This window comes from Pipistrellus kuhlii, unplaced genomic scaffold (assembly GCF_014108245.1).
Source record: "Pipistrellus kuhlii isolate mPipKuh1 unplaced genomic scaffold, mPipKuh1.p scaffold_m20_p_2, whole genome shotgun sequence".
Classification (NCBI taxonomy): domain Eukaryota; kingdom Metazoa; phylum Chordata; class Mammalia; order Chiroptera; family Vespertilionidae; genus Pipistrellus; species Pipistrellus kuhlii.
In genome coordinates, this window is record NW_023425515.1 from 152,215,728 (window position 1) to 152,242,438 (window position 26,711).

The 26,711-nt window shown below is 40.3% G+C and overlaps 1 protein-coding gene across 2 annotated transcripts in view; it reads right to left on the bottom strand.

The window, feature by feature from the left end:
* CACHD1 (cache domain containing 1) overlaps positions 1-26,711 on the bottom strand; it is a 233,661-nt gene that overhangs the window by 36,748 nt on the left and 170,202 nt on the right. For both annotated transcript variants that reach the window (XM_036444801.2, XM_045584504.1), the window contains 5 exons: positions 12,310-12,450; positions 7,764-7,997; positions 4,750-4,899; positions 3,995-4,118; positions 3,040-3,157 (listed from right to left, as the gene is read on the bottom strand). In XM_036444801.2, the coding sequence (XP_036300694.1) occupies positions 3,040-3,157; positions 3,995-4,118; positions 4,750-4,899; positions 7,764-7,997; positions 12,310-12,450 (767 nt within the window). The remainder of the gene's footprint in view (positions 1-3,039; positions 3,158-3,994; positions 4,119-4,749; positions 4,900-7,763; positions 7,998-12,309; positions 12,451-26,711) is intronic.

Genomic DNA, 26,711 nt, shown 5'->3' on the forward strand with positions numbered 1-26,711 from the left:
GAAACCAAAAGATAAAAACTTTGCTGAAGGGCCAGATTATCATTTTATAATTGTGTCTGTTCTAGAAGAGAAAAATAAGAAGTTACCCAAGTCTTGGACCTATTTGGGTTTCACTTCACAAGGTATATACAGGTCGAATCACCATGTTGTTACACCTAAAATGAATTCAATGCTGTATATCAACTGTAGTCAAACAATTAAAATAATTAAAGACAAAGTTACCCCAGAATACTTTATAACTTTATGTTTATAAATAGTTTGTAACTATGATAGAAAGGAAAACAGACTTCAACTCAGGTCCTTCTACTGTGTTCTGATCTGAGAAACGCAGCCTCTGCATCCAAGACTGTGATGCCCTCAAAGAGGCTCCCCAGGACCGGGAGTGGTTTTCTCGCTGACCCCCCTGGGATTCATGTTTTGAAGGGAAGCAAGGCTCTGTAGTACAGGAATGCTGTAATACCTTCCGATAATCCATACTTCCTTCCATCCCGCACAGTGTGCAGCCTCCTCAAATGCTCAAAGATGGACTTGGGTTCTGCGGTGACAGAGTAGTAATCTCTTCCCACTCCTAACATAATCCCTCATGTTCCATTTAAATTAATTCCGTGAAACAATCCATCCATACCTGTCTGCTACAGGTATGGATGCTAAGCAGTTTAACCAGTGAGTCTCAGCACGAGCTCAGTCTATTTGGATTATACTTAGGAGAGGAATTCCTTTTATTCCCGAGGACACGATGAGCACCTTCTCCTTAAAGGAACTCAAATGTAACTCAAAAACATATTTACTCTTCCTGCTGGGTAATCAGGCCAGCCTTTTCAACTCCAGTCTCATTATTTATTACCGTATTACCTCTTTCATTTTTTTCTTAATAGTGATGTTCTTGACAATTTCAGAACTCTGAGAACTATCTGAAGTGATTTCATGATTACACCTATTTGGCAGAGCAGAGTGGCCAGAATTTACCAGTATCGCTGAAAAAATAACATCTATCTTAAGGAGATAATATTTTTTCCAAAAATGTTAACGTTGGGTTTATTTACTCTACAAAGAAGGTCTTAAAGAATGCCTAGGTTTCCTTCTGTCTCTTTCAATGCCAACATATATAAAGGTAGATATTTTCTCAGGATATAACTGAGTTGCTTTCAATCAGGTTGCACTGCAGGTAACCAATCTCCAGTTTCAAATATAAAATTATTTAGCAATGAAGTATTCTGGTGTCTGGCTCACCCTTTCTGATGTGAAAATTAAACAATTCATCTTTATTTAAAAACTCTATTAATATGAAAAATAAGAGCAGATGGTCCAATCATTCTAAAAATAAATAAATAAATAATTCCTAAAGATGAGCTGACTCAGAATTTCAGAAAGACTTTGACCTTTGTTAAATCTGTACTATCTTATATAATAAAAACCTAATATGCTAAGTGTCTGGTTGTCCATTCAACCAATCAAAGCGTAATATGCTAATGATATGCTAAGGCTACTCAACAGCTCACTATGACATGTACTGATCACCAGGTGGCAGACGCTTAACTGGTAGGTTAGCTTGCTGCTGGGGCCTGTCTAAATTAGGACGTGAGCGAGAAGCCCTGGAGCCCTCCCACAGTTCCTCCTGGGCTGGCCAACCTCCCAAGTCCTTCTCTGGCCCTGATTGTGCACTGGTTGGGTCCCTCAGCCTGGTCTACACCCTCCCACAAGCCAGGACCCCTCGGGGAATGTTGGAAAGCCGCTTTCAGCTGATCCTGCAGGCCAGTTCGAGGGACCCCAATGATGCATGGGTTCTTGCACCAGGCCTCTAGTCAAACAATAAAATGCCAGTAGGATTAGGCTTGTAAATGTATGTTTCTCAAAAACTTTCATTTAGTATTTTATTGCCTTTTGTTTCCAATGTAGAAATCACTGCTACCATGATGATGCTTTAAGAACCAAATGAAAAGGTTAGAGGAGAGGTATATCTAAACCATGTTGGCTACTTCTAATCCTTGTGATTCCTAAGCCAGACACAGATCTGTATAAAGCCATTTAATTGCCTGCATCCACCACCAGGCTAGACGCTCTATGAAGGCGGAGAGAGTATCATTCTTTTTCATTCTTCTTATCTTATAATAATTGTTCATAAGAAGTTCTTAAAGGAATGAATAAAGAGCCATTCGGAATAAAAAAGTTAAACACCAGATATGGCCATCCAAAGAAATCCAGGATGACTGCATTTGAGGTTTAGTGATTGAAATTTGATGAAAAATATACAAGTCCACTCTTATTTTGGTCAACTAATAGCATGTGATGGTATGCTTGGAAGAGGGAGTTAAGGACAGGAACATAAATCATATGGACAGTATGTTTTAGATTCAATTTCTTTGTGGCCCCCTCTCTGACTGAGGCTGGTAAAAAAAAAAAAAAAAAAAAAAAAAAGCTGAAATGGGTACCACACATTAAGGCTAATGTGTCAATGCACTTGCGGTGAATGTGAATTATCCAAATTCTAATATGAAAGTTCCTTTCCCTTGGAATATGTTAGCAGAGGGCTTTATGCTTTCATATCTCTTTTTTTAAATTTCCAACTTTCACAATTTGAACTTAAAATGATAAAAATTCACTGGATATAACCTAAATGTATATACATAGGGGACTGTTAAAAAAATTCTGTCCATCTATAAAACACTACATAGCCATTAAACGTTCATGCACACTAATATAGAAACGTACACTGATATATATATATACATATGCCTGTGTGCACTAAAAATTTTTCTGGAAATTGACCAAAGTGATTATTTATGGGGAATGGGAGGTCAAAGCCAGGAGGGAGGGAAGAGCACAGTTTACTGTCTACTGCACATTCTTTTATATGGTTTGGTACATTTATCATGAATAATAACTGGTTTCATAAATTAAAAAAAGGAAAATAATTATAAAACATCTGGAGTACCTCTTCTTTTCCCCAACCACTTTAAAACTGGTAACTTTATCCGACCCAAGGTCCCTAGAATTCCTGTACCCATGGCTGCTCAGGCAACGGCTCGTCCTCTCACTCACCATCTTCCAGGCGTAGCTGACATTGTACGCCTCCTTCCCGTTCTCTCTCAGCTTGTTTATGTGCCAGGACAGGGAGGAGTTCACAGGCACCGCGATGATCTGGCTGCCCAGAGGGAGGCTGCGTTGGCAAACAGAAGGAAACATTTCAGGCCAAAGATAAAATTAAGCACTTAATTAAAGGCTGGGAAGAAGCTGTGAGTCCGTGGCCACCTCCTGAGTTTGAAAAGCAATGAAGCCCGTCACTTTTGAAAGAGAGAATGTGAGATTTTTCAATTTTGTAAAAGTATGCTGTCAGCTCTGCAACTCAAAACATTCCCGACCCTCTACCCCGGCACACCGCTCCCCACCTCCCCTCTGCCTCCCAATTCTAATTCTTTCCAGAAATGATGTTGTCTCAGATCGCTCAGTTATTACTTTACCACCAATGAGCACAAAGACCCGTTTCTCTATAGGTTACCATCTGCCAAAATAATGTATCATGGCTGGAAAAAATCCAACCTGTTCTTTATTTCAAGAGAAAATGTTGTGTATGATGGTGCTGTCAAGTTGGAATGGACACTGTGTGGCCAAGACGTTTTCTGGCGTGTGGGAGAGTGGGGCCTCAACTTAACCTTTCCTTTTGCCAGCATTTCTCAACTTGGTACAATGGGAGTATTCTTCTTAAATGAGATAATGTATATCTGATTTTATAATTAAAGGCAAATGTAAACACAGAATTTGATTTACAAGACATGTCTCCTCAATAACAGTTCTAAGAGACCTTCCCTATTATTCAAAGTAAACATATTTTTTTTGTGGCTATTATTCTTAGGAAAAAAATTACTGAGTATACTTTTGATAACACTAAAATAATTTATATACTTGTTTTATATCCTGTAATACACACTCATATTTGACTCCAAAGGATTCTATTCTCAGAGAAAGATCAATACTACAGCCCTCACCTTTTCCTTACCTTAGGATATTTTGCCGAACCAAGTCAAATTTTGGGATATTTTCATAATGAATGATGTCAGTATGAAGAGGGGGTTCTGATAGCAAATACGGCCTGGTAAGAGATGGGTGCATAAGTGTATACCCTGAAATAAGAAAAGAAAAACACAGGCTATGGAAAGCATGTTGTAGGAAGTAGTGAATCTAATAAAGTGCCTATCGTAGGTTTGAAATATGGAATACTCTGGGACGGCTGCCCAACACTCAATTTCTCAGTATGTAACTCACCAGTCCAATAAAAACTGAACTTCTTTTATGTGTTCTTATATAAAACTCCTGAAGTGTAGAAAGATGTCCTTAAATTATCGGACATCTGTTTAATCAAGACTATTTTGGAGGTACTGGTCATTTGGTTTTAGTTTTATGAAATGTCCTGATCTATCTATCATATAAACCTTCATGCCAGTAAACCCAAAGATAACAATACAGACGAAAAAAGTCCAAAGGATCACATTCTGTGTGTCCTTCAATCCTCAAGTCTAATTTCCCGACCTTACAAATAACTGACTCCTCCACACAACACAGGAACATGTGCATCCTGTTTAGATTCATTCTGTCACATTTATGGTGTTCTACTATAAGTAGTAGTCCTAGTTATACTGTGTTTGTAGAAATGCTATCATTTCCTACTTGGTTAGGATCAGAATACCTACAGATTTTTTTTTTTCAGGATGCTAAAGAAATCACTCTTTCCCCTGATTAATTTGAGCAGTTTACCTTTGTCATCGATGAGAAAAGTATAGGAAGCCAAAGAGTCTTGGTAATACGTCACATCTTCAAGGATGTAAGCCAGGTTCACGTCCACACCTACAATTCCCAGAAGCAGGTTTCCAAAATAACAGGGTTTACTCACTGTCATGATCAAACCTATGGGTTAAAAGAAAAAGAAAAAATCCAAAGAATAGCAGGAAAGGACAAAGACGGGAGCTGTGCCCTGGTGAATCACAAAGGCTCCTAGCGGCCACCCAAATGCTGCTGGGGAGGAACCAGCCACGGCCCTTCCAGACAGGGTAAGTGAGGGAGAGTGCAAGGGAAATTGTGTTTGTTGGGGGTTCAGATATCTCAGTTAGACGGAGGCAATGTGCACATTTCCCGCTGTTTTTCACCTTGAAGGACATGACATTCCAGACCAGTGCAATCAGCAGCAGCACTTAATACATCATTCTACTTCCTGGAGTGAGGGAAATTCAGCTGAACCTGAAAGACCACTTAGACAGGGAGTCCAAAAACATGGGTTCTACCCAATTGGGTCCCTAGTGTATCATGCATATCTCACTGGACATAACTTCCCTGCAGCTTGATTTTCACATCTGTTTGAAGGACACAGTAGTAAGTGCTGTACTGATTTTTAGGGGTTGTTAGATGAAAAGATATTATGAATAAAGAAAAGTCTGTAAGGTACTATGTTTCACTAAGGCTTCCTATCCAGAAACAGACTAACGGAGAGAAAAAACTTAGAAAGGCACAGACTCTTGTTATCTGACCACTTAGAACTCTGACTAGCTAAAGGAGACACTAAGTTTCCAAAGGAACATATTTCTTGTCCCTTGGGCCAGGAATGTGTAAACTTTTCTGTAAAGAACCAGATAGTAAATATTTAGGCATTGTGGGCTATGTAGTCTCTGTTACACACACCTTCTTCTTCTTCTTCTTCTTCTTCTTTTTTTTTTTTTTAACTGAGCTTAAAACTATAGAAACCATTTTTGGCTCACATGCCATACAAAAACAATGGGATGCTTACAGAAAGAGAAAGGCGAAGGGGGAGAGAGAGTGAACAGTGGGCCAATGACTGGCCCTGGGCAGTAGGGAAGCTGTTCTTTCCTCCTAGCTTTACTGCTGTGTTGGGTAAGCTGTGCCACCTCTCTGAGTGAGACTCTTCCTGTGTCAGATGGGGAGGTGAGACAAAATGATCTCTGGGACCCCAAACAAATCTACAATCCCAAGGCTCTAATTCAAGCCCCAAACAAAACGAGGAAGAGCATCTCTCTGCCATCCTCTTGTACTGTCCTGTGTTCGATGGCACTTCATACCTTCTCAGAAAGCCATCCTTCTGTGAACACGTGGGAAAGAGCTTTGGATCTTCTTTAAGATTTCTATAAAGAACGGGCTTTCACCCAGAGAATCTGCATGATGCTCACCCCCAAGTATTACTGAGCAGCTGTGATTGTCAAGCCAAGGACATGCATCGCATGGGAGGAGGAAGTGGATACAACACTGCAAAACTCTGTGAAAGTTATGCCCAGTTATAAGGTAAATAAGCACTGAGGATGTGTATTGTACGGCATAGTGACTAGAGTTAACAATACTGTATTGCATATTTGAAAGTTGCTGAGAGATATTAAGAGTTTTCACTACAAAAAAAAAGATGTGTAACTATGCGAGATGATGAATGTTAACTGAGCTTATTGATTTATCTTTATTTTATAGACTTAAACACTTATTGAGGATGGGATGTGTGCCTTACCCATCACTGCCTGAAATAATGCTTGGCTGGCACTCAGTAATGTTGGTTAAATGAGCAAAGGGCTGCTTGACATTTTCCCCCAGAAGAGAAAGTAACCTTATCTAAAGGTGAGCATTTTTAATCTATACACTTCTATGTGCCCTGCCAGAAATAGGAAGGATAAAAAAGTTTGAGTATAGCAGCAGCCACCATATATTTCTTCCTTATATAAAAAACATGTTTACCTAATTCTAGAAAACACACTCTCTCCAAAGGCTTGTTACTTTTTATACATGAGTTTCCTCTGAATATCTGTATTTATGAGAGTCCCTGGTTAATGGAACATGAAAATAAAATTTCATATGGTGATGGTGTCTGGCTGGCTAGTAATTAATGCCTTTCCTATCTTCTCAGACAGAAAAAAATAAGGAAAAGAATAGGCAAGAATATGAAGAGGAAAAGAAAAAGAAAAAGATTGTGCTTCTCCTGAGCACATGTCGTTGGCCAGGCATTATTCTAGATGCTTTACAAATGGTGCAGTTAATCTTCACAACTGCCTTGAGGGAAATATTACTTTTTCCCATTTTATAGACCAAGAAATTTAATCATGACAGTTAAACAATTCACCCAACTTGTGACATTGGGGTGATGCATGATAATAATAGTAATACTGACAAAAGTAAAATAACAAACTATGGGTAATTGTGACATCAAAATGATAATAGCAATAACAACAAAGGTAAAGTAAATAAAAAAAGAACAATAATTACTATTGAAAGGAATGCTAGACACTAATAAGTCTCATAATTATAATGACTTCAAAAATTTAGACTCAAAGATAGAGCTGTCTGGTGGCTATTGGGGGAGGGTATGATAAATGGTGATAAATGGAGACCTGACTTGGGGTGATGAATATACAATACAGTGAACAGAGGATGTGTTGTGGAATTGTGCACCTGAAACCTATATAATTTTGTAACCAGTATCACCCTAACACATTCAATAAAAAGGAAAAAAACAACAAAGATATTACATTTTGAACCAATGATCAAATGGGAGTTAATAAGGTTAAATAAGTTACCAAGGACAACACCTCAGCTGTGGCGCGGATTTGCAGTCCTCTCTAATGCTAAGCCTGTATTTGTTGTCTACTCCATGTTGCTCTGCTGTTGAGGCTGGATCCTAAGCACTCTAAGCTTTGTGTTCCACCAGCCCTGCAAAGCTGCTCTCTAGTTTCACGTCTACTTCTTCTCCCTCTCATTTAGCAGGAAGTTTCCCCCAAACTCACCATCTCCCATCTCATCGGAGAAGGGGAGGCTGAAGACAGCTTCATCGATCATCCGGTTGGGAAGGTTGGTATAGAACCTGCCGACTGTGGTCTCCAGGTTACTCAGCTGGTTCAGCACCATCATGCTGCCCTTAATCACGGGCAAGGCTGTCCGGTCCGGCACGCCGTACTTTCCCGAGTTCTGTTCAGCCAGGTCTCTCAGAAAAGCCAGCTCTTTCAAACCAGTCACCCCATCTGAAATGGAAAGCCAAGGGAAGACAATGGAACATGGTATCAATTTCTACAATAACTTTGCCATTCATATCTAATAAAGGCTTGGCTGAGGTCTTGTAATCCCTCCGCCTAATGAAGATACCTCTGCTAAAGAGGTCTTTGCAGAGACAATCTAGACTGACAACAGAGGTACCAGTTCTTGTTGAGGATCAAAGCCTGATGCATAGCCTTTCCTCAAATAGTCAAGAGGGAAAGGGGATTCTTCAAAAGGCAACAATGCAAAACACATGAGCAAATAAAGAAGCTCCATCTAGCAAGGATGTGTTCTCCCCTAAAAATTTAATTATATTCAAATTATTTTTCTGCATTTAATATTTGAAAGCAAAAGTCATGTCTAAGAAGTCTGCATTTAATTTAAATTAGTAGATGAAATTGTAAGAGTTCTAAAGGATAGAGGTTTACCATTTCATTTCTTAACCTCCTCGCCTATTAAACACTTGCCAAAATCTCGTGCAACTAAATGAAAGCATTATGGATTGCATTTAGGAGGCCTCCAAACCTTGTGCCTTTAAGCTCATTTCAATTACAAATGTTTTCATGCTTGATATTGTTAGGATAATACTGGATTTGATTTATTTAATGTATATTTTTTATGTTTAGATGGTTTTAAAACTTTGTAAAAGATTTAGGCATACCGGGATGTATTGTCCCACAACATCTGTAATCCATAGCACAAAAATAAATTTAATAAACCTTTTAAAAATTCTGGTTTGCTATTGTTGGAATACAGTCAAAAGGATTAGTAACTGATCCCATATGGGTACAACTGTAAACAAATTCAAATGATTTCAATCACTACTGAGATTCTACCACTGAGTTTTAAAAAGGCTTAGCCTCATGTTCTTGAACTATTTAGTCATTAAAAAAAAATTTGAAGAGTTACGTGGCATTATCATTTTTAAATAAGGAGTGTACATAACTCTAACCTTGGAAGTCTATTTCTAGAGTCATAGAAGGATCTAATGGATATTATTTCTTAACATATTGTGTTTTAATAACTTGGCTTTTGCTCCACTCATGTAATGCTTAAGGAAAGCCAGAACCAGATTATTTTTTTCCCTTGCTTGACACAAAGTTGAGATGAGGGGTGGGAATGGGTAAGTGGTACATTCCAAGTAAAAGACAACACAAAAGATACACTGATCCCGACCTTATACCCCTGAGAAGCTCAGAAGCTCCCAGAGGCAAATGATAAAAGCACACAACTTAAGGCAATAAATACATTCCCTTTCTTTGTCATCTACTGCTTGGTTCTTTCAAAATGTAAAAGAAAAGCAATAAGCAGGAGCATCTACTAGCTAAAGAAGAACAGTGTGGGATGCAAGGCTACCAAAGACTGGAAATTTTATATCACTCTGTCATGAAATGTTGTTATGTAGGGCTGGCAGTAGGGGAGCAGACTGGTTAAGTATATTGTGTAATTCTATTGTCAACACAGTCATGCTGAAAACTACCTTTCCCAGAATTCCCTTTCCTTTATGCTTCCAGGTCAAAGGTGCCAAAAAGTGAAGTGTGAAATTTAACAGAAGTGAGAGAGGGTGAGAGACAGACATAGAGGGAAGGAATGTGCTGGTTTATCCTGCTCACACTGATCTGGTTCAGTTTCGTTTCCCAGCTGTTGGCTTGCTCACCAAGGGCAAGCCCAGATGATTCACTTAGAATTCCCAGGGGTACAGCCACGAAGAGCCAATGACCTTCCATAGACTTCTACACTATCTTCTAGATATCCTTAAAAACTCCAACGTGTCCACCTATACCAGAGCTGGCTACTAAACATTGTCAACTCTTCTTTATTTTTCTAGTTTCCCCATAATTTTGTACACTGTAATCCTGATGATAAAACTGTTACACCCAAATTCTCAGGGAGGTTCTGCTTCCTTACTTGAAGCCTGACTGGTCGAGTAAAGGGATGTGGCAGTGCCAGTGAACAGTGCTCAGAGATGGACAGCACTAGGAGAAAATGGCAGTGAGCACATGTGTGTGTGGCTGGATTAAAGGGAAAGAGAGAAAAGATGGGGATGGTAGGAGGGAAGTCACCAGAGGTTTTAAACGAGGAAACTATCAGGGCACAGCAGGTGCATAAGATTCTCTGGTGGGAAGACTTGGGATCAGTGAAGAGATGGGTGATAGCAACGAAGCTTCTTTTCTCAGTGTCTGCCTGAGCAGACCTCCAAATCCAATGGAAAAGAAGTGACCCCTCCTCTCCTGTACCATTGCACTGAATTTATCTGCTGGGTCGGTCTGTCTTTCTCACTAGTTATAACCTTCCCGAGGACAGGCACTTTGTGGGATGCAGCTCTAAAACTTCAGTGCACCGTTACATTGTGGGCTCAACACATTTCCCTTCCCCTCCTGTCCCCTTCCCCGCCCTCCCTTCCTTTTCTCCATCCTTGCCTTTCTCCTAAGTGTGGAAGAAGCTAAACCATATGAAAAAAAAGTGACCGGCACCCAGAGGAAACACCGAAAGGTATGTGCCATAGGAAAAACCGGCCATCCCTGCCCCTCGCAGCTGTGCTCGGTGGACAAAGGAAACGGAAACCCTATTCATGCCTGAGAAGCTCAGAGTCCTGTGAAAAGTGAAGGGAGGAGATAACAATACAGAGGTGGGCGCATCACCTCGGTGTTAATAGGCAACACGCACAGCACACCGGGGAACAGAATAGGAACAGAGCCGGCCAGCCTGCTTCTGAGCTGTGGGGAGACAGGGAGTCACACCATCTCTCCTTCTCCTCCAGGTGGCTTTGAGGCGCGGTGATTTACCAGGTACTGTGTCAGGACCTTTAAACGCTTCATGTCTTGCTTACTTATTGCCCTGGCAAACCCTACATACATTTTATTATTTTCTTTTTACAGATTAAACTGAGGCCTAAGGAGAAAAACATTACTTGGAGTAAGCCACGCAGCTCATATATGGAGACCGGAACTCAGAACCTCCAGGCCACACACCGTATGCTCGTCCACTTGTGTGCAATCCACGAAATACCTGGGAACAATCCCTGCTGGCCAAAGCTCACATTCCTAGACCCCACCTAAGAGGGTTCGAACAAAAACTGAGTGAGACCACATTTTACAAAAGCAACTTAAAGTAATCCTTAGCACATTAAAATGTGAGAACTGCTGCCCCGAAAGCCACGTGGTTCTACATGGAATTTGGAAGTGGACAGCAGACATAAGAGACTGTAGGTGGGCAGGGGTGCTGGATCAAGATACGGCCTCTAAAAGCAAGAGCTGCCAAAACCAGTTTGGCTCAGTGGATAGAGCGTTGGCCTGCAGACTGAAGGGTCCCAGGTTCAATTCTGGTCAAGGGCATACACCTTGGTTGCGGGCACATCCCCGGTAGGGGGTGTGCAAGAGGCAGCTGATCGATGATTCTCTCTCATCGATGTTTCTAAACTGTCTATCCCTCTCTCTTCCTCTCTGTAAAAAATCAATAAAATATATTAAAAAAAATAAAAGAATAGAAGCAAGAGCTTTGGCCACCAAGGAGCCTGAAGGAGATGCTTGGGGAAGAGAGTGATGAATGACAGGTGGGGAGACAGGTCACGGCAGAGAGGCTAGAAGATGGAGTGCAGTCAAACTGAGGGATGGGGGAGAGCAGAAGGAAAGAATAGTGAGCTTTTCCTCAGAGGGGCCAACTGACTACACACTTTCACATGCCTCCTTTAAGAGCAAAAACAAAACAAAACAAAAAAAATCAACCTTTAATGAGCACCTTGCAAGTGCCAGGCCGTGTCCTGTGTTTACTACGCATTAGGGCTAACGAATCTTCACCACAAGCCTAGGGAAGCTGAGGAGGAGGAAGTAGCAGAGAGGCTCAGGGGCGATCCTGCAGGGAAGTGTGACACTCACAGTCCTGCACACCTATCGAGGTCAGTACCGTGACTTTCTGCAGCTTAAATCAATGAAAAAACAAACCAAAAAAACCCACTTAGTAACCTCGATATAGTATGAAAATCCCAGACTATGCAGGAAAATCCTCTGGGGAGTCACACAGAATCCTCTGGGAGACCACATAACTGGAGAAAGTTTAGAAACAAGCTGTTGTCTGAAGAGAGAGAGAGAGGAGGAGAAAGGACCTTCTAACACATGCCCTGAATATCAGCATCAGCTGCAGAGAGATGGCTTGGGAAGAAAGCTGCTCAGTTGCCTCTCTGCATATGGCCTCCATCAAAGCACATCATTGTGGTTCTTTTTTTATTTTTATTTTTTTGAAAGCAGCATACATTTAGAGAGAACTTTCATCTGAAAGGAAAATCGTCAAAACACTACCTACCGTTCATGAGGGCATAGGTGAGAATCATCACGGAGTTGTTTAGAAAGCTATTTTCTTCATTGATGATACGGAGCGTCGCCTTTTTATCTTCTTCCTTTGATGTGAGGCCAGCTGACAGGTAAATGATGACCATGTCTGTATCTAAACAAAAACATACAAACTGTTACATTGGGTTCTGGCTAATGGCAGCAGTGCAATTCCTTTGTCTTTCTCCCCCTGGACTGTCCCGCCCCCAGGACCTGCCTGGCCCACTGTTCCTACTTCTTCCCATCTGATGCTGGGCCTTTCATCTCCCTGCCTCTGCTTCACGTCCAACCTGCTCTTTTCAGGCAACGAGGCCTCATTTATTAGTATCCGCTGTCAGGTAAAGAGAGGCTCCTAATACATTTCCAGATAAAAGAAGAGCTCCTTTGGGCACCCATGGTTGAAAAAAATTTAGCCATCCCAAATGGAAATGAAGATCCAGAACCCAATTTAATCTTTTCCTCTGTGGCTCAGGATATAGATACAGATATAGATATGTCTATGTCTTTTTTTGGGGGGGGGGGCCGCTAGGCTTTAAAAATGGTGGTTCTTTCAATGCCCTTGAGACATGTACAGTTCTTTTCCCTACACTAAGTATCTGCTGTACATGTTGGTTTTAAAAACTCATCAAGAGCCTGGTTTGATTCCCAGTTAGGGCACATGCCTAGGTTTTGGGCTCGATCCCCAGTAGGGGGCATGCAAGAGGCAGCCGATCAATGATTTTTCTCTCTTCATGATATTTCTATCTCTCCCTCTCTCTTCTTCTCTGAAATCAATAAAAATATATTTAAAAACATCTCTCTCTCTCTTTCCTTCTCCTTTCCTCTCTGAAATCAATAGCATATATAAACAACAACCAAAAAAATGTGTCAGGAGCCAGGCTGCCTGTGTTCAACTCGCAGCTCTGCTACTTCCAAGCTGTGTCTGGGTGATGTAGGCAGATTTTGTAACCTCTGGACACCTACATTTCCTTGCCCATAAAATGGGGCTGGCTGTGCTTACTTTATAGGGTTGATGTGAGAACTAACAGGTTAATTTGCATAAAGAGTGAGAGCAAAAGAGTGATTGCCAATAGAAGGCAAAAGACAAGAGAAACACAAAACAAAAACAAAATGAAACAAAGAGAAAAACAGGTGTAAAGCAGCACCTTTGACTTAAAATGAAAAACTATTCTCCATTGAGGGCTAACGGGCAAAGTAACTGAGAAGCCCTTGCAGGTCCGTGGAAAGAACTTTTTTCAAGTGGATTTACTCAGAAGAGTAACCGCAAATTCCCTGCACTAGGGTCACGATGATGAGAGCAGAGGCTGAGCTGTGGCTTTCATGGAGCAGGGGAAGGAAGAGAACTGGGTTTTTTACCCTTTCTTTGTAATGTGAGATTCTTCGATTTGATTATATATTGTAAGACATCATGTATACGAGTTTATCATTTTATTAAGCAATAGATATTTATATAATATGTTATTTGCATCTTTGTTCATCAGGGATATTTCTCTTTCTTTGTAGTTTCTTTATCTGGTTTTGGAAGTAGGATAATGCTGGCGTCATGAAAAGAGCTTGGAAGTGTTTCTTCCTCTTAGATTTTTTTGGGAACAGTTTGAGGAGGACAGGTAATAGTTGTCCTTTAAAGGTTTGGTAAAACTCTCCTAGGAAGCTGAGTTTTACAGGGCTTTGGTTTGCTGGAAGTTATTTGATTATTGCTTCTATTTCATCAGTTGTTACTGGCCTCACCAGGTTTTCTGATTCTTTCTGATTCAGTTTTGGAAGAACTTTTCTAGAAATTTGTCCATTTCATCCACAATGTACAGCTTGTTGGCATATAGCTGTTCATAGTATTTTCTTACAATCATTTGTGTTTCTCTGATGTCAGCTGTTATTCACTGCTTTCGTTTCTGATTTTATTTATCTGGATCCCATCCCTTTCTTTCTTGATGAACTGGCTAACAGTTCATCAATCTTGTTTATCTTTTCAAAGAACCAGCACTTGGTTTCATAAACTTTTTGTAGGTTTTTTTTTTTTTTTTTTGCCTCTATGTCATTTATTTCTGGTCTAATCTTTATTATTGATATTTCCTTCCTTCTACTTTCTCTGAGCTTTTTCACTGTTCTCTTCCTAATTCCTTACGTTGTAGGGCTAAATCATTTATTATTTTTATGGTAATAATTATTATTTTTTGAGCAAGCCTAACCACAGAAATCAACCATACAGAAAAAACCTAATGTTTTTATTTTTTAATATATATTTTTATTGTTGATAGTACATCAGAATGTTTTTAGACTCCAAGCAGGAGGTATGTAAAGAGAGGATACAATAGGGTGAACTGATGCATAGGAGCAGAGAAAGTTCAGATCTGTTCCTGGGCAAGAATAATTGAGAGAATTCATCAGGTGGTGACATGGGTGGACATAGAGCAAGCTTGTAGCAAACATATACCCATGGACCGATGAGCAACCCTGTGGGGAGCCTGAATCTGCTTGCAATACATTTTCTATGCTTTTGCTTATATTCTGGTCCTCAATTTCATTCTTCGGCTTCATGAGGCACAATCCTGAAGATAAACTTGCATGCTGTTCCAGATATCATCAGGACTATAAATAAAGACTGCTTTCACTATGGCTTGTAATTGATTTCTTTTTCTATTTTCTTTTTCTTTTCTTTTTTTTTTTTTTGGCAGATAAAAGAAAAAATAACTTTTAATTATTAGCAAGATAGAACAGAGGTGTGAGGGTGTGGGTGTGCGAGGACTCACAAACATATTGCTCATCTATCAGCCAAGAGCCCCACTCATAAAAGACAGCAAATAACTTTTTTAAAAATATATATTTTATTGATTTTTCACAGAGAGGAAGGGAGAGGGATAGAGAGTTAGAAACATCGATGAGAGAGAATCATCGATCAGCTACCTCTTGCACACCCCCTACTGGGGATGCGCCCGCAACCAAGGTGCATGCCCTTGACCGGAATTGAACCTGGGACCCTTCAGTCCCCAGGCCAACGCTCTCTCCACTGAGCCAAACCAGTCAGGGCTGCACAAGCCTTTTTCATTTGTATGGGGTGACAGTTGTACCTTTTAAATGACATTTTTTCTAGCCCAAAACTCCACCAAATACTCGTTATAGGACCCACAGGAGCCTGGTTCTAGGTTTGGAAACAGAGCACCTGAAGTGGCCATCCTGGCCAGCACAGAGACTCAGCTGAGAGATCTACCGTGTGTGAAGGCTCTTCCTCTGTAATAGATTTCTAATTGTATCCCACGGTGATCCGAGATGCTTGATATGATTTCAATCTTCCTGAACTCATAGAGACTTGTTTTGTGCCCTAACATGTGGTCTATCTTTGAGAATGACCTATGTGCACTTGAGAAAAATGTATATTCTGCAGTATTGGGGTGAAATGTTCTATAAATGTCAATTAAATCCATCTGATCCAGTGTGTTTTGTAGAGCCACTGTTTCCTTGTTAATTTTTTGTCTGGAAGATCTGTCCAGTGAAGTCAGAGGGGTGTTAAAGTCCCCTACTATGACTGTATTGCTGTCTATCTCTGTTTTAAAATCCTCTAGTAGTTTTTTAATATATTTAGGTGCTCCTATGTTAGGTGCATATATGTTTACCAGGGTTATATCCTCCTGTTGGATGGATCCCTTTAGTATTATGTAGCGACCTTTGTTGTCTCTAGAAATGGACTTCATTCTGAAGTCTATTTTGTCAGATACAAGTATTGCTACTCCAGCCTTTTTCTCATTTCCATTGGCATGGAAAATTTTTTCCCATCCCTTCACACTCATCTTGTGTGAGTCTTCTGTTCTAAGGTGGGTCTCTTGTAGACAGCATATAGTTGGGTCATGTTTTTGTATCCATTCAGCTACCTTATGTCTTTTGATTGTAGAATTTAGTCCATTTACATTTAAGGTTATTATGGATAGGTACATTGCCATTCTAAATCTTTGAAACAGATGACTCTAAGTAGAGAGTGGCCCCAGCACAGGACTGAAACAGATGACTCTAAGTGAAGAGAGGCTCCAGCAGAGAGGCTTCAGATTTTTGTCTTATTTAACCTACTCAAATGGGGTGAATAATGTCCGGTTTAACCCAACTCAAAGGATTCAACAAGATGGTTCAGGCACAGGATTACATAGTATTTCTGCTGGATGAGAGTGACCTAATGACCTCAAGTGAGTGTACTGGATTACCTACTATTTACTATGGATTGTCTAATATTTACTAAGACTGCAGGCACGGTGCATGAAATTCACGCATGGGTGTGGACGGGCGTGGGGCGGCCTGGGCAAGAAGCCAGTGGTGACTCGCAGGTTGGCCATGCTCCCTGGCAACGCAAGTGGAGGCCCTGGTATCTGGAATTTATTTATGATCTAGTTTCATTCTTTTGCATGTATCTATCCAATTTTCCCAACATCATTTATTGAAGAGACTGTCTTGACTCCATTGTATGTTCGTGCCTCCTTTGTCAAATATTAATTGAGCATAGTGATTTGGGTGGTTATAAGGTTTTTCAAGAATTTCCTAGGATAGGCCACTACATTCAGTGAGAGCCCCGAGGATATGAAAAAGGACCAACTAGAAATTAAGCACACACTGACTGAAATAAAAAATATTAATCAGAGGCCCAACGGCAGACTAGAGGACCACAAGAATCATGTCAAAGATTTGAAATACAAAGAAGCACAAAACACCCAACTGGAAAAGCAAAAAGAAAGAAGAATCCAAAAAGTTGAAGATAGTGTAAGGAGCCTCTGGGGCAACTTCAAGCATACCAACATCTGAATCATGGGGTTGCCAGAAGAAGAGAGAGAGCAAGAAAATGAAAACCCATTTGAAGAAATAATGACTGAAAACTTCCTCCACCTGGTGAAAGAAATAGACTTAAAAGTCAGTCCAAGTAGCACAGAGAACCCAAAACAAAAGAAATCCAAGGAGGGCCACACCAAGACACATCATAATTAAAATGCCAAGGGCAAAAGGAAAAGAGAGAATATTAAATGCAGCAAGAGAAAACCGGTTACTTACTACAAGGGAGAACTCAGACAATTGTCAGCTGATTTCTCAACAGGAAACTACGCAGGCCAGATGGGCATGGCAAGAAATATCCAAAGTCATGAATAGCAAGAACCCACAATAATATTACTCTACCAAGCAAAGTTATCATTCAGAACAGAAGGTCAGATAAAGAGTTTCATGGATAAGAAAAAGCTAAAGGAGTTCATCACCACCAAACCAGTATTATATGAACTATTGAAAGGTATTCCTTAAGAATAGGAAGAAGAAAAAAGATAAAAAGTTATGAACAACAAATACATATCTATCGACAAGTGAACCCCCAAAATCAAGTGAATTAAAAATCTGAGGAACAGAATAAACTGGTGAATATAATAGACTCAGGGGCATAGAAAGGGAGTGGACTGACAGTTCTCAGGGGGAAAGAGGTATGGAGGGTGCAGGAAGAGACTAGACAAAAACTGTACACTTATGGATGAGGACAGTGGGGAGAGGTAAGAGCAGAGGGTGGGATGGGAACCGGATAGAAGGGAGCTATGAGGGGGAAAAGAGGAACAACTGTAATGAAGTAAACAAAAACTATTTATTAAATTTTTAAAAATATATATTTTATTGATTTTTTTTACAGAGAGGAAGGGAGAGGGATAAAGATTTAGAAACACCGATCAGCTGCCTCCTGCACACCTCCTACTGGGGATGTGCCTGCAACCAAGGTGCATGCCCTTGACCGGAATTGAACCTGGGACCCTTCAGTCCACAGGCCAATACTCTATCCACTGAGCCAAACCAGTCAGGGCTACACAAGCCTTTTTCATTTGTATGGGGTGACAGTTGTACCTTTTAAATGACATTTTTTCTAGCCCAAAACTCCACCAAATACTCGTTATAGGACCCACAGGAGCCTGGTTCTAGGTTTGGAAACAGAGCACCTGAAGTGGCCATCCTGGCCAGCACAGAGACTCAGCTGAGAGATCTACCGTGTGTGAAGGCTCTTCCTCTGTAATAGATTTCTAATTGTATCCCACGGTGATCCGAGATGCTTGATATGATTTCAATCTTCCTGAACTCATAGAGACTTGTTTTGTGCCCTAACATGTGGTCTATCTTTGAGAATGACCTATGTGCACTTGAGAAAAATGTATATTCTGCAGTATTGGGGTGAAATGTTCTATAAATGTCAATTAAATCCATCTGATCCAGTGTGTTTTGTAGAGCCACTGTTTCCTTGTTAATTTTTTGTCTGGAAGATCTGTCCAGTGAAGTCAGAGGGGTGTTAAAGTCCCCTACTATGACTGTATTGCTGTCTATCTCTGTTTTAAAATCCTCTAGTAGTTTTTTAATATATTTAGGTGCTCCTATGTTAGGTGCATATATGTTTACCAGGGTTATATCCTCCTGTTGGATGGATCCCTTTAGTATTATGTAGCGACCTTTGTTGTCTCTAGAAATGGACTTCATTCTGAAGTCTATTTTGTCAGATACAAGTATTGCTACTCCAGCCTTTTTCTCATTTCCATTGGCATGGAAAATTTTTTCCCATCCCTTCACACTCATCTTGTGTGAGTCTTCTGTTCTAAGGTGGGTCTCTTGTAGACAGCATATAGTTGGGTCATGTTTTTGTATCCATTCAGCTACCTTATGTCTTTTGATTGTAGAATTTAGTCCATTTACATTTAAGGTTATTATGGATAGGTACATTGCCATTCTAAATCTTTGAAACAGATGACTCTAAGTAGAGAGTGGCCCCAGCACAGGACTAAAACAGATGACTCTAAGTGAAGAGAGGCTCCAGCAGAGAGGCTTCAGATTTTTGTCTTATTTAACCTACTCAAATGGGGTGAATAATGTCCGGTTTAACCCAACTCAAAGGATTCAACAAGATGGTTCAGGCACAGGATTACATAGTATTTCTGCTGGATGAGAGTGACCTAATGACCTCAAGTGAGTGTACTGGATTACCTACTATTTACTATGGATTGTCTAATATTTACTAAGACTGCAGGCACGGTGCATGAAATTCACGCATGGGTGTGGACGGGCGTGGGGCGGCCTGGGCAAGAAGCCAGTGGTGACTCGCAGGTTGGCCATGCTCCCTGGCAACGCAAGTGGAGGCCCTGGTATCTGGAATTTATTTATGATCTAGTTTCATTCTTTTGCATGTATCTATCCAATTTTCCCAACATCATTTATTGAAGAGACTGTCTTGACTCCATTGTATGTTCGTGCCTCCTTTGTCAAATATTAATTGAGCATAGTGATTTGGGTGGTTATAAGGTTTTTCAAGAATTTCCTAGGATAGGCCACTACATTCAGTGAGAGCCCCGAGGATATGAAAAAGGACCAACTAGAAATTAAGTACACACTGACTGAAATAAAAAATATTAATCAGAGGCCCAACGGCAGACTAGAGGACCACAAGAATCATGTCAAAGATTTGAAATACAAAGAAGCACAAAACACCCAACTGGAAAAGCAAAAAGAAAGAAGAATCCAAAAAGTTGAAGATAGTGTAAGGAGCCTCTGGGGCAACTTCAAGCATACCAACATCTGAATCATGGGGTTGCCAGAAGAAGAGAGAGAGCAAGAAAATGAAAACCCATTTGAAGAAATAATGACTGAAAACTTCCTCCACCTGGTGAAAGAAATAGACTTAAAAGTCAGTCCAAGTAGCACAGAGAACCCAAAACAAAAGAAATCCAAGGAGGGCCACACCAAGACACATCATAATTAAAATGCCAAGGGCAAAAGGAAAAGAGAGAATATTAAATGCAGCAAGAGAAAACCGGTTACTTACTACAAGGGAGAACTCAGACAATTGTCAGCTGATTTCTCAACAGGAAACTACGCAGGCCAGATGGGCATGGCAAGAAATATCCAAAGTCATGAATAGCAAGAACCCACAATAATATTACTCTACCAAGCAAAGTTATCATTCAGAACAGAAGGTCAGATAAAGAGTTTCATGGATAAGAAAAAGCTAAAGGAGTTCATCACCACCAAACCAGTATTATATGAACTATTGAAAGGTATTCCTTAAGAATAGGAAGAAGAAAAAAGATAAAAAGTTATGAACAACAAATACATATCTATCGACAAGTGAACCCCCAAAATCAAGTGAATTAAAAATCTGAGGAACAGAATAAACTGGTGAATATAATAGACTCAGGGGCATAGAAAGGGAGTGGACTGACAGTTCTCAGGGGGAAAGAGGTATGGAGGGTGCAGGAAGAGACTAGATAAAAACTGTACACTTATGGATGAGGACAGTGGGGAGAGGTAAGAGCAGAGGGTGGGATGGGAACCGGATAGAAGGGAGCTATGAGGGGGAAAAGAGGAACAACTGTAATGAAGTAAACAAAAACTATTTATTAAATTTTTAAAAATATATATTTTATTGATTTTTTTTACAGAGAGGAAGGGAGAGGGATAAAGATTTAGAAACACCGATCAGCTGCCTCCTGCACACCTCCTACTGGGGATGTGCCTGCAACCAAGGTGCATGCCCTTGACCGGAATTGAACCTGGGACCTTTCAGTCCACAGGCCAATACTCTATCCACTGAGCCAAACCAGTCAGGGCTACACAAGCCTTTTTCATTTGTATGGGGTGACAGTTGTACCTTTTAAATGACATTTTTTCTAGCCCAAAACTCCACCAAATACTCGTTATAGGACCCACAGGAGCCTGGTTCTAGGTTTGGAAACAGAGCACCTGAAGTGGCCATCCTGGCCAGCACAGAGACTCAGCTGAGAGATCTACCGTGTGTGAAGGCTCTTCCTCTGTAATAGATTTCTAATTGTATCCCACGGTGATCCGAGATGCTTGATATGATTTCAATCTTCCTGAACTCATAGAGACTTGTTTTGTGCCCTAACATGTGGTCTATCTTTGAGAATGACCTATGTGCACTTGAGAAAAATGTATATTCTGCAGTATTGGGGTGAAATGTTCTATAAATGTCAATTAAATCCATCTGATCCAGTGTGTTTTGTAGAGCCACTGTTTCCTTGTTAATTTTTTGTCTGGAAGATCTGTCCAGTGAAGTCAGAGGGGTGTTAAAGTCCCCTACTATGACTGTATTGCTGTCTATCTCTGTTTTAAAATCCTCTAGTAGTTTTTTAATATATTTAGGTGCTCCTATGTTAGGTGCATATATGTTTACCAGGGTTATATCCTCCTGTTGGATGGATCCCTTTAGTATTATGTAGCGACCTTTGTTGTCTCTAGAAATGGACTTCATTCTGAAGTCTATTTTGTCAGATACAAGTATTGCTACTCCAGCCTTTTTCTCATTTCCATTGGCATGGAAAATTTTTTCCCATCCCTTCACACTCATCTTGTGTGAGTCTTCTGTTCTAAGGTGGGTCTCTTGTAGACAGCATATAGTTGGGTCATGTTTTTGTATCCATTCAGCTACCTTATGTCTTTTGATTGTAGAATTTAGTCCATTTACATTTAAGGTTATTATGGATAGGTACATTGCCATTCTAAATCTTTGAAACAGATGACTCTAAGTAGAGAGTGGCCCCAGCACAGGACTGAAACAGATGACTCTAAGTGAAGAGAGGCTCCAGCAGAGAGGCTTCAGATTTTTGTCTTATTTAACCTACTCAAATGGGGTGAATAATGTCCGGTTTAACCCAACTCAAAGGATTCAACAAGATGGTTCAGGCACAGGATTACATAGTATTTCTGCTAGATGAGAGTGACCTAATGACCTCAAGTGAGTGTACTGGATTACCTACTATTTACTATGGATTGTCTAATATTTACTAAGACTGCAGGCACGGTGCATGAAATTCACGCATGGGTGTGGACGGGCGTGGGGCGGCCTGGGCAAGAAGCCAGTGGTGACTCGCAGGTTGGCCATGCTCCCTGGCAACGCAAGTGGAGGCCCTGGTATCTGGAATTTATTTACCTTCTACAATTGAAAGTTTGTAGACTGGAGCAGAGCCGAGCCTCTGCTCTTTCCCTGGTGGCAGCCATTTCTGTTGAAATTTATGTATCTTCTATAATTGAAACTTTGTAGCCTGGAGTGAAGGCCTGAGCTAGCCAGGGCTGCAGAAGCTTGGCTTCCTTCCTCATCCGGGGCAACCCTGGCCTCCTGCTTTTCCAATTCCGTGACTGCCACAATTTCTGATGGAATTTATTTACCTTCTATAATTGAAACTTCGTATCCTGGAGTGGAGGCCTGGGCCTGCCAGGGTGTGTGGAAATCTTGGCTTCCTCCATTGCCAAGGAAACCCAAGCCTCCCTCCTGCTCTCTGTGGCTGTAGCCATCTTGGTTGGGGTTAATTTGCATACATGCTCTGAGTGGCTTGTGGGTGTGGTTTGTAGGTGTGACAGAGTGATGATTAATTTGCACATTGCTCTTTTATTAGATAGGATGACTCAGGCAAGGATTGCCTAATATTTCTGCCTAAAGATCTCAATTGAGTGTATAAAATGTTTCTCAGGCCCATAATTCAATAAGATGATTCAAGCACAGGATTCCATAATATTTCTGCTTGAGTTCGGTGTCTTAAAGAGCATAAAAACCTACCTCAAATGGCTCTGTAAAGTGTCTCTCAGGGCCAGGATTCAATAAGATGATTCTGCTATAGGTTGACATAAGATTTCTGTTTGAGTGCAGTGTTCTAAAGAGCACATAAACCTCAGGAAAAGGACTCAAGAGTAAACTGCGGCTCAGGTACAGGAATAAATTAGATGTCTCTGAGTAAAGTTTCCATTTGTATGGAAAATTTTTTCCACTTGTTCAGTGTCATCCTGTGTGAGTCTTTTGTTCTGGGTGGGTCTCTTCTAGATAACATAAAATTGGGTCATGTTTTCATATCCATTAAGCTACCCTATGTGTTTAGATTGGAGAATTTAATCCATTTGCGTTTATGATTATTATTGACCAGTACTTATTCATTGCCAGTTTAATTCTGTATGGTAGGTTTCTTTCCATATATATTTCTTCTTTTCATTTCATCAGTCCATTTAGTATTTCTTGTAGTGCTGATTTAGTAGCAATAAACCTCTTTAGCCTTTTATTTTTGTCTGGGAAGCTTTTTATTTCACCATTTATTTTGAACAATAGCCTTGCTGGATATAGTAATCTTGGTTTTAAATCCTTGCTTTTCATTACCTTGAACATTTCATGCTATTCCCATTTGGCCTGTAGAGTTTCTGATGAGAAGTCAGATGACAGCCTGATGGGAGCTTCTTTGTATCAAACAAATTGCTTTTCTCTTGCTGGCTTAAACATTCTTTGTCTTTAATATTTGGCATTTTAATTTTGATGTATTTGGGCATGGGCCTGTTTGGGCTCTTCCTTGGGAGTCTTTGTGCCTCTTGAATTTTTGTGACTTTTTCCCATCACCAGGTTAGGGAAGCTTTCTGACATTATTTCTTCAAAAAAGTTCTCTATCCCTTACTCCCTTTCTTCCACTTCTGGCACTCCTATTATGTGAAAATTGTTATATTTCCTGGTTTCCCACAGCTCCCTTAAGCTGTCCTGTTTTTAAATTTTTGGCTCTCTGATTAAGTGGTTTTTTATTTACCCTGTCTTCTAATTAATTGATCCAATCCTTTGCTTCCCCTAATCTACTGTGTATTCCGTCCACAGTGTGTTCTTTATTAGTATTATGTTATTCTTCATTGTTATATCTTTTCTCATGCTGTTGAGCATCATTATTCTGAAGTTTATGTCTGATAAATTTCTTATCTCTATTTTATTTAGCTCTTCTAGAGAATTCTCTTGTTCTTTCATTTTGAGCTTGTTTTTTGTCTCCCCATTTTGGATACCTGTTTGGGTTTGTTTCTTTGTATTAGATAGTTCTGCTACTCCCAATCTTTAGCAGAGGACAATGTCAGACATGTTTTGTGACTGGCCCTGAGTATACTTTTTGAAACTATCAGCAATCCTCAGCTTGTAGCTCCCACTGCTGGGGCTGGGTGACAGTGGATAGGATCTATAAGCAAGTCTTAAAGCTACTTTTGATGTTTGAATAATTCTCTAATAAATACTAACTGCAAATTTATATTGCACTATTTATCAAAAATTAGGAAGTGAATACTGATGCAACACACACACACACACACACACACACACACACATGCACACAAGCTTATGAATATCCCTGTTTTAAATTAGCTGATAATAATTCTCCATGTTGTAAATAGACACATGAGAACACCTAACTTAAAGTTTTAACTGGAAAAAAATAGTGTGTATGTGTGTGTACAGATATACCATGAGGCTGCCCAATGCCAAAGGTACCATCTGTGATAAATTCCTGGACACACCTGTAAAACTGACGTAAAAGAGAACACATTGAATTTTTTACCCAGCTTTAAAAATTTGAATTAAATATTGTCACTGAGAGATGGTTTTAGGGCATAGATCCATATTTGGAAAGCTAGAAGGCCTGCAACCTTCAGCACTCAGTGTATTTTCTTTTCACCCCCACAATAAGATATAGACTTTGTAAGTATTCTCACTACTTTTTTGCTAATCCCTGACTCCATTCCTGTCCTACAGACAGCACCTGGGAAGGCACATAGGCATTTTTTTAATTATAGTCAGCTGAACTCTGGGCTATAGGCAGAGCCACACCCTGAGAACATGCTTCCCAATGAGGCTGGATATGTTATCAGCTTGGCCTTCATATAAGCCCAGGTGTTAGCAGGGGCAGGCCTAGATATGTAAGCCAGTCAAGCACCAGGAATGCTAGGGCCTACTCAAGAATGCAAATAAGCTCATTTGATCCTAAGTTTTGGTGATACTTCCTGGTATTTAGGGGTATAAAATAAATGTGCTGCTAGGGCTCAGGGTCATCGTGGCTGCCTCTCCATCAGAGAGAATGGTGTCCCACCTGGCTCCCAGCTTGCTTCTATTTCTGCTTCTTCCTTTCTTTCTTCCTTTCTTCCTTTCTTCCTTTCTTCCTTCCTTCCTTCCTTCCTTCCTTCCTTCCTTCCTTCCTTCCTTCCTTCCTTCCTTCCTTCCTTCCTTCCTTTTATTTCTCAATCCCTGGGTGCCTCCACTTAGAACCGGTTCATTCATCTCTCTTTCCGTGCTGGACATGGAAAAGGGAGATCCCCGCCATATCTGGCCACTGCCCCATCTGGCCCCCGCACTGTTCTATGCACAATCAAAACAGAGTTATTTTTCTATTTCTAGATAGCAGACCTGCTAAATTTGGTCTGATTTATGTATTTATTTTTACTTAACAGGATATTCTCCCCAGTCACTCAGTTAGAAGAACTTTAAACGTTGTGTTTAGTAATGTTAAGAATGAGTAATTAGCCGAAACCGGTTTGGCTCAGCAGTAGAGTGTTGGTCTGCAGACTGAAAGGTCTCAGTTTCGATTACGGTCAAGGGCATGTACGTTGGTTGCGGGCACATCCCCAGTCGGGGGTGTGCAAGAGGCAGCTGGTCGATGTTTCTCTCTCATCGACATTTCTAGCTCTCTATCTCTCTTCCTTCCTCTCTGTAAAAAGTAAAAAAATAAAAATAAAAGAATGATTAATTATAGAAACTTGGGCAGAACAACAACATAGTATATACCTAGAAGAAAATGCAATGGTTTTTGTAATACATTAACAATAAAAAACTTAAGTAAATTAAAAAAATGCAATGGACTCTCCATTTGGCAAACCCCTAAGTCACATGCATTCTTTAAGGTCACCATCAAAAAGGAAAGAGCTACTCAAATGAGACTTTGCCCATGCCAATAGATCATCACTCCTAACCATCTTATTTTTTCTGCTATAAAATGACCCGCCTACCAATTACCTAATAATAAACCCAGAACAAATAACCCAAATGTACTGATGTTATCAGTTCTAAGTCTATCTAGGCTTGAAAAAAGCCAGCACTGGATAAAAGTTTTAGATTTTTCTGATTAGTACAAAGTTGCAATAATTTCTGACATGTAGCTTTTGGATCTTATTATCACTAATGGGGGACAGATACTTTACTCTCATGCACAAATTAATTCTCACAATAATCCTACAGGGTAGATATGATTTATTAGGTTAACCTCACCCCATGGCCTTCAAACAGTTCCAGGTACAGAGCAGGTGCTAAATAACTGTCTGTGGAATGAAGAGTGGTGTATATATAGAGTGTAAGCTCATGGGAGGAGTATACAGACCCCTCCCTGTGTTGTAGCCAAGGCTACTAGTGGTTCTTGGCCTTGTTTGGGCTTCAGGTCAATTTAGGATGCCTGGGGCATCCTCTGTAGGTTAGCTGGAAGTCTTGTAGGAAACTGAATATCATAACAGCCACAGCTACATTTATTTAATATTTATGATGGAATCCTGGATCTTATTATCACCCCCAGGCCTGGAGAGATCAAATAATTTACACAAGTTCACAGA